The following is a 9,132-nucleotide window of genomic DNA, read 5'->3' as shown; positions in this document are numbered from 1 at the left end:
CAGGAATGTGTGAAAAATTATTTGTAGAACTAACATATATGAAGTTCCAGCTGGTTAATTAGGATAGAGCTGGTATCACATTAATGAAAAAGAGTCTGATAGGAGTCTCAACCTAAACTTTTCATTAAAGGCTTAGTAGCTGTGTTTATATCTGTAGAAGAAAAACTAAGTAAACTGGCTGAAAGAATATAGATTGTTAGTAAAGCCAACCAAATCCTAAAATCAGTTGGCCTTGCACACCGTGTCAACAGTGCATCTAATCTAATGCTATATTCTAAAGCAAACTAATTTAACTCGATAATTCAAAAATGCCAATAAACTTTGCTCAGAATGGGTCATTTTTCATTCTTCAGCCTAAGTCAGGAAATAGTCTGAACTTCACCAATGTGTCTCTATATTGTGCAATCATTTGAGAGTAGAACATTGCTGTCCATTCCCCATTGACCTTAGCATTCCATTCTAAATTATTCTAATTCTTTCATTTATTGAAAGTCTTCCTTTATTGTTTTATGGGTACCCATAAATCACAGGCTCAAAGCTCATAGTTATGGCAACATAATATCAAATGGCAACCTAAAGTTGATTTGTAAATAGAACTATAAAATTCTCAAGGGAGTGTTATATCAGGAAAATTAAATACAGACACACAGAAATAAGAGTTCAAAAACTAAGAAAATGGCCAACTTAATGATAGGGACAAGTCTGGAGTTGAATATTATATCCCAGAATTTAATCAAATAGATCGAACTACAACAGAAGATAAAGTACATGAGACTGATTTGATGAAATAGCATTTTATGACTTTTTACTAAAACATTGCTGATTTTCTTCTAGGCTTTGTTGTCTGGTTTTAAGGATTTGTGTCCTGTCTTGAGCTGTCAATAGATTCATATACCCACCATTTGAACAGAATACTAACCTATCTCCTGACTTTTAAGTTTTAAGCAAAGTTCCTTAGCATTTCTTTAAGTTAAAACTGCTTTTCTTGACATTACCAAGTGAACTTGCTATTGAAAGTAGTTAGATTATTTAAGAAATTGTGTGATCAATACAATATGGGGAGGAAAGGAATGGAAGACAACTGTAGACACCAGAGATAGTGTGAGAAGAGGGTGGGAAAGGACAGAGGGTAAGAAATATGTGTATATATATATATATATATATATATATATATATATGTGTGTGTGTGTGTGTGTATATATATATGTGTGTGTGTGTATACATATACATATATATATATATAAATATGAAACTAGAAATGAAAAATTTTTGATGATGGCATGCATGATTAAGCCACTATGCAGTATATTCTGGATGAGAAATCACATTTTGTATGCTGTGACGATGCTTAGGGAATGAATGTAAATTAAGTTAAAAAAAAGTTTCAGAAAGAAAATATTTCAGAAGTAAATTACAGGACACTTGTGACTAGCTTCTAGCTTTGTCCATATTTTTAGTTTAACATATTTTGTGAATCAATAAAATATGGAAAAAAGTTTAGTATGGAAGGGAGAGAGAGGGAAGGAAAAAAGTAAAGGATGCTGAATTGACAAAAAAATGAGAAGCTATTTGCTGATAAGTTATAGAGTAATATCTTTGGCTTGACTGACATGTATAGTATTTGTGCTGGAAAAAGAAATGTTGTACCCTGTAAAGATGTGATTAAATGTAAATAAATAATTAATTTTAAAAAAACAACCTGAAAGCCTAAAGGCTCATAAATGCAAAATGCAGAACTACTTTTTAAATATGAGGAACCAATATAGCTAGCATTTATTAAGTACTTAGTATAGGTTCAACATTGAGTTAGTACTTTATTTGCATTACCTCAGCCTTCTCATCTTTAAAAGCAGTAAAATAACCCTCATAAGATTATGATGAGGATTAAAATATGAAATATTTGAAAAACCTATTATTTTTCTGAACAACTAAATTAATTAATTAAATGAGTCATTAACATTTGAGGTGACTTTCTTTGGAGCTGGGGAAACTCTGAAAGTAGCACAGATCACAAATAAACTCAAAATTGTTTTTAAATTTTACCAATCTGTCTTGTCAAGGAAACACTGTTTAGAATTATTTTCCTTTTCATATTAGGAAAAACAAATTTAACTGATATAAATTAAAAGCAATTATTTGAATGTCTTTTTTCTTTTACAAAAATATATTTAAATACAGTGCTTCTCATAACAAGAACTATTTTTACTGTTTTTGGTAAAGAAATATCAGTAATGAGTAGAACACTTACTCCATTTTAAAATAAACGCAGTTAATGCACACCACAGAATAGGCAGACAATACAAGGGTTTCCCGGAAAAGCTGGCAGTACTGCATCTTTGATAAATCATCTGGTCCCAGTTCCACTGCCGGTAATGCTATGGGTGAGCTTTGCTATCACTATGCTTTTGTGTGAGCATCTTTAGATTACTACAATAATATTGTTTTATGTGTTGACTCAACTCTTCGGGCACTTACGTGGTAGCATTGGGTTGTGATTGAAATATGTGATGTACGTTGACTTTTATTTTCTAACACTCTTCTAGATAATAATAGCAACGTGGGTCCTATTTTTTTTTTTTTTTTTTTTTGGAGAGGTTTTTGCTATAGGGCGCGTGCATTCGCCAGACAGAGACAGAGAGAGAAATCACCCCCCAGGGGGGATGGTCACGCCACAATCCCTTCTCCTCCATTCTACTCCCGGGATCTTGGGCACGCACGCACATGTGCCCGGTGTGAGTTTTAAGTCACCGGGTCCAGGACGCAAACCGCGGTCAACCACGTGGGAGTCCAGCGACATAGCCATTACGCTAACTGCTGGTCCCCTGACTATGTTTTATAATACATGTTACATAAGAGGGAGTGTGCGTAATTATTGAAATTATTATTTACTTTCAATCCACCTACAAAAATATTAACTTATCATGACACACTAACTTATTTAGATAGCTCTTAAAAGATTTCCTCTTTTTTCCAGTAAAAATAATTGAGACAAATACCGTTAGAGAGCAGTTTCCACATTTCTCTTCACAATAAGCGCTCTTAATAGCTTCTTCAACATAAGAGAAAGTTAGGAAAGAAAAAGGCAAACCAAGATGAGATACAAGACGGCCACATCTGGAAAATAAAAAGGGGGCAACAAACACAGGCATTATAATATTTTCTGCATCAGGGCTCAGTGTGATAGGAATTATCGGTTTAATGGTGTACCTAAGACCCTTTCATGTCTTCAATAAACTTCCTTGAATGAGGTCTAATGATCAGCTCCTAAGCAAGCACTGCCTCCCAGCTCAGGTTATAGCAAGAATATAATGAGTCTAACACTACCATTTTAAAATGTTATAGACATATAACTAAGTAATATAAAAAATGTGTAGTATAGTCATCGTAATTTGGTAAAATACAATTTTGTAATTGGCATAAATTCTACCATAAATTCCCTAAACCACTGATCTATAAATTGGGCTCTGAAAATTACATGAGCTATTCATAACTATTGCTAAGGTAGCACAAATTTCACACAATAGATCATAGCATAACACAAAGACCTCCAGGCCTTACCAGTGACCTGATTATCTAAAAATACATCTGATGCAATAAAAATGTCAGCACAGTGAAACAACTGAAATTACAACACTTAACATTCTCAGAAATGGTGGGATTAAAATAGTTTTCATGTCTAGTTTTACCCAGCATACATGGTTTTATGTGAATATCAAAGATGCACACAGATCATGCTTAAGTAATTAAGACACCTTTCAGTTCAGAAATTCAGGTATGTAGCCTTAAAATTATTCATTAGACTAGGGAAAGGCCAGTGTGGTCTCCAAAGTGTAGTAGTTTTTCAACTGCACAGGTTAGAATTGTTTATGACATACAATTTGATCCTTCTTTTTATTTAATCAGAATGCTAATTTATATGGGAAAACTGTAGTCAGTTTTATTTATCTACTGAAATGGTGAACTTCTTTGCATGCCTTACTTTCAAAATAATTTCAAAATATTAAAACCAAAACCCTTAATGGGCTTACTTTGAAACTGTTTGCTAATAAAACAAATGGAAGTATCCTATTTTAAATCAGTTACTATAAAATGTAGAAGGGTAATGGAAAAGTAATATAAGCTAGTAATTAGGGACATGAGATAAATATACCAAGAATTTAGAATCCACAGAATTGGGCGATTAACCCAAGGTGGAAGGTGTGGTGGAAGAAGTCTGTAATACATGTATGCCACACAGTTTTCTGAAGGGCAGGTGACAGTAAAGCCACCACATGTGATGGTTTACGGTGTCCAGCAACATCGGAGATACCGGCTGGGGGCAGGGACGTGGTCGCTGAGGATTACAGGATTGTATATATGCTCTAATGCTTGGCTGCATCTACCCCACAGAGGGTTGCTTTATATAATTCACACAAAGGACTGAAGTAGAAACTGATTTAGGAGATGATAACCAGCTCAGATATGAATAATTCAATTTAAAGTGTTTGTGAATATACCACTGAAGTAGATATATTGGTTTGGAGTTCACTCACTGTGTTTGAACTCTGTATACATATTTGGAATCATCAGAATGTCTGTTACAATTATAGTGAAAGGAGAGATGAGAGGAAGAGTGGGAGAAGAACAAGGAGGAGGAGTATGAGGGGGAGGTGGGGAGGGGAGGAGGAGGTTATGATAGAGATTAAAAGATGGAAGTTTCAAGAAGTAAGATATAGTTTTACTTCTAAATGTTAAATAGAGATTATACCAGATAAGTACTGAAATATTGACATTGTAATTAACAATAAAAAAGACTGTTATGTGTGGTAGAAAAAAATTAACAAGTATATAAAAATATAAACAAATATACATTCACATAAAAATGCATACAAGGGGCTGGCAAGTGGCATGGTGGTTAAAGGCGCTAGACTCCCACATGGCCGACCACGGTTCGAGTCTTGGACCCAGTGGCTTGCTTTCTCCCTTCCTCTCTCTCTCTCTGTCTCTCTCTGATCAAACTGAAAAATAATGATAATAATAATAAATAAAGTTAAATAAAATAATTCTTAGGAAAAAATGCATACAAAACAGGTATCTTTTATTTCATGTCTGTGTGTGTGTGATGTACACACCTGTCGTATATGAGGAAGTCATCTTTATTTCCATTTAAGAGAGTCCAGACATCAGTTTGGTTTTCTTCTTGTTGATAAACAGGAATGTGCTCTGAAACCTTATTTTTAAGATATATGTATTTCAATTGAGAAGAGATTCCTTGATGATTAACAATAGCATAGGAAATATTAGAATAGCCTTCTTTCTCCAGCTTTATTCGCAGGTCTTCTAATCTAAGATATTTGGGGGGAAATACATAAAATTAATCATCTCATTTAATTTTACTAATTTCTTCTCTTCCTCCTCTGTTTTTTCTATGTGTAACCTTTTTCACTATTTTTGACTGACCCATACCTGTATATGCATATGTTTAATGACCCAAGACCTGGATAGCAAGGCTCATGTCCATTCTTTGGCAAAACACTTCCCTGCTTCTTATGCTGAAATAGCTAATCCATTTACAGGTATACAATTTAGAACATTTCCATTGTACAAGTAATATGTACTAAGTTATAAAATATAGGTCTGTTAAAAAATTATACCTCCAGGAAAATCACAGTAAATATTTTGGTATATATTCTAGTCTCTCTTCCTATGCAAATACATACAGTTTTTCCAAAAATGTGACGTCATATATCAATTCCACTTTTTTTTATTTGATGTACTTATGTGTGTGTGTATTTACTAGCTTTCCCCTAAGGTATCCTAAATCACAGGAAGACAGACTTACCTAGAAGCCTGCAGAATGCACAAGTATCAACTGGCTTGAAGAAGAGCAACTACGGTCACTGTACCATAGGAGTCCAGCATTGGATCCTGATCTCTTATGCTCCAGGCTGGGGGCTGCTTACAAAAGGAGCTTCGGCGGTGGCCCTCTGTCCCTCCCCACGGGAGGAGACAGAGGGCCAGGGCAAGCCCCAGGCTTCTCCACATTGCTGGGGTTGTTCTGTAAAAGAAAAAACCTGTTTGTCTCCATGACAGATAACATCTCAGTCATAACTATGGGTTTGTGTAAACTCAGCAAGTATAATTCTACCTCCATGTTTTTCGTCTCATTATGATGATCCTTCCTACACTAAATCTTATAAAAAGAAAGGTATCAATCCGAGGCAGGGAGATTGCCAAACATCTCAACTACCTGGTTCAGCAAAATAATCTAGTAAACATGCTATGGAAGTTTTCCCGATGGAACAGTCAACCATTTCTCTAGAAAAAGACGTATGTTTAGGGAAAAAAAATGTCTAAACAGAGAAAGTTTTGCTGTAGGACATGTGTACTCTCTGGAGAGACAGAAACAGAAAGCAAGAAATCAACCCCCTATCACCCCTCCCAGGGGGGGTGGCCACACCACAATCCATTCTCCTCTCAGGATCCTGGGCATGCACATGCACAGCATGAGTTTTAAGCCCCAGTCTGGGACTCAAATGGTGGTGGACTACATGGGAGTCCAGCAACATAACCATTTCGCCATCTGCTGGTCCCAGTGATACACCAAGTTCTGACTGTGCATCCTCTACCAATCTAAGGAAGGAAAGAATAAGTAAAAGAGTCCACACAGAAATTAAAAGAGCCAACACGGAAAGAGGACTAGGAAGAAGAGTGGCAGTGAGAACAGTAAACCACCACGAATGTGGCTCCTTGTTGGGCCCTCAGCTCTTCAGGTTCCAGTCATTTACACTTATAAATCTCTTAAAATGGCTTCCTTTTCCCCTTCTTATTCTAAAATCTACTTCTATGATAATATTAAAGGATCTGAATCTCTGCAGATAAAGAATTGACAGCTACAACATAAATACCCAACTACAAGTAAAAGGGAGGAACCAAACCAAGGAGAAATATTTCAAATTACTGCCCTCTTCTCACAACATTTACAACTTACTGAAATATGCATTTACTCTATGTGTTGCCTACCACTATTTTTGGGAAGTTCCTATGAATAGTCAGCACATTCTTAGGTTAAAAAGTTAATAAATCCCAAGTAAAAATGTAAAATAAACCCCAAAGTAGGCATATTTCCCTCAGCAAAGAGGTACCAAAGAAACAGGTGACCTAGAGGGCTGAGGAAAGGGGGTTATGGCATGAGACCTTGGTGAGGATCTCTTCCCCACCCTTTTGTTCTCCCATAAGTGTGCATACACTATCATGAATAACACAAACATTAAAAACTAAAAGAGTTTAGTTTTAAACTTTTTTTAAAATGACCAGCCAGTGGCATAGCGGTTAAGGCAGCTGGATCCCACATGTTTGACTGTCCAGTTGAATCCTAACTCGGAGGTTTGAAAAATATGTCAGGCATATGTGCGGGTGTGCCCAAAGTCCCAAAAGAAGAATGGAGGAGAAGGGATTCTGGCATGGCCATTCCCAATAGGGATGCTTTCTCACTTTCTCTCTCTCTCTCTGTGTGTGTGTGTGTGTGTGTCTGTGGTGAGCACACCCTCCATATAGCCAAAAAAAGCTAAAGCGTTGACCAACTACGGTGGCAGGAATACAACACCCTGCAATGCTAAGACCATATGGAAGGTCCTAGATTCATGTCCTAATGTGGGATCCAACTGCCTCAACCACTCTGCCACCAGCTGGTCCCTTTTAAAAAAGTTTAAAACTAGACTTTAATGATAATTTACCTAGAGTCCAGAATTAAAAGAAGAGTAGAACACCTGAAATCAGAACAGTGTAGACACTAATACACTGGTGGACAAACAGAGACCTTTTTTACACCTGATTATCTTTCACATATTTAACACCTCAAAAGTCCTACCTGTATAAGGTATCTTGATAAGAGCCTGACTAAAATAGAGAAAAAATAGCAAGAGAAAGAAGAGGGAGAGAAAAAGAGGCTAAAGTGAATGACTTATTAAGGTCATCTAAATATTGATATTTAGCCTAATATTCAAAAAATTCTAATATTTTAAAAAGACATGTTTAAACTAAATCAAGAAAATGTCTTTATGATCGTATTTACATTAACAATACAACTGTCCCTATCACTTACTGAACGTTTATAAAACTATATGCAGGCAGACATACAAATTTTATATATAACGTCATTAATCCCCACAACTATGTGACCAGCATCTGAAAGTCCTTTCTCACTCAACTGACAGCTCCCATTTTCCATGTAGACTGCAAAATTTCACTTAATCCACAGATCACCTGATTGTGCCACCGGTTTAACTCCTTTAAGATTACCTACCTCTGCACTGGGAGAAACCTGCTCTCCCCCATCCCACCACTTTTTACTTTTCTGAAACTGTTCTTAATATTCCTGGACATTTCTACCGCACTGAAAATAAAAGGAGGACATTCGTCTCTGCTCTTCAAATCCTCAGGGCTATATTTTTTCCTGTTTATCTTCCCGCTGCATTTCAGTGGGAAATACTTAAATCTGAACACATACTATCGCCTATATAACATCTCAACCTTTTGCAGAACGAAGGTGTTGGATTTCTTCAACTTCTCTTGCTCTCAGTAATGCCAAAGACAGGGCAGACAGCAAGGAGAACCGTCAGATGTGCCCACTGGAAACTTTGCCCAGAGTTGGACTATTTCATTCTTTGTGTTTTACTATTTTTATTTCCCTTACCCACCTTTGTTCTAAGTGTACTTTAAGGAAAAGATACCTTTTATCAGACTCACAAACAAAACAGTTCCCCAAACTCTCAAAGGACAGAATACTGGAAAACACAGTTCCTACTTACGCCGCCCCTTCTGACTGGCTGCTTCCTTTCTCTGCTTCCTTAGGCAGCTCCACAAAGCCACAGCGACAAGCTGGTATTTATAGTCCTGTTGTTTACCTCACCCCGCAGCTGGAGTCCAAAGTTCAGTGCTCACTGGAGCAGTGACCTTGCAAACAGAACAGACTCCTGAACTGATTACTATTGTTATTAACTTAAAAGAAAGACGCCAGTGCTGCCATGCAGAAAGACACCCAACATGTTTTGACACTAACTTTCCTTATCCTTTCAGTCACCCCAGAACCTAGGATTTAATGGTACAGTCGGGAGGCGACGGGGGCGGGCAGGAGGCGAGGGGGCTGCCGGT

The 9,132-nt window shown here is 36.7% G+C and overlaps 1 protein-coding gene across 2 annotated transcripts in view; it reads right to left on the bottom strand.

The window, feature by feature from the left end:
• Positions 1-8,929, bottom strand: part of SELENOP (selenoprotein P) — a 9,776-nt gene extending 847 nt beyond the window's left edge. For both annotated transcript variants that reach the window (XM_027767673.1, XM_014583615.2), the window contains exons 1-4: positions 8,790-8,929; positions 5,822-6,037; positions 5,112-5,324; positions 2,997-3,114 (exon numbers count right to left, since the gene is read on the bottom strand). In XM_027767673.1, the coding sequence (XP_027623474.1) occupies positions 2,997-3,114; positions 5,112-5,324; positions 5,822-6,024 (534 nt within the window). In that variant the 5' untranslated portion in view covers positions 6,025-6,037; positions 8,790-8,929. The remainder of the gene's footprint in view (positions 1-2,996; positions 3,115-5,111; positions 5,325-5,821; positions 6,038-8,789) is intronic.
• Between the last annotated feature and the right edge of the window lie 203 nt (positions 8,930-9,132).

Source organism: Tupaia chinensis, unplaced genomic scaffold (assembly GCF_000334495.1).
Source record: "Tupaia chinensis unplaced genomic scaffold, TupChi_1.0 Scaffold144378_1, whole genome shotgun sequence".
Taxonomy (NCBI): domain Eukaryota; kingdom Metazoa; phylum Chordata; class Mammalia; order Scandentia; family Tupaiidae; genus Tupaia; species Tupaia belangeri.
Note: the sequence above shows the minus strand (reverse complement) of the source record. Positions and strands in the feature narration are given on the sequence as shown.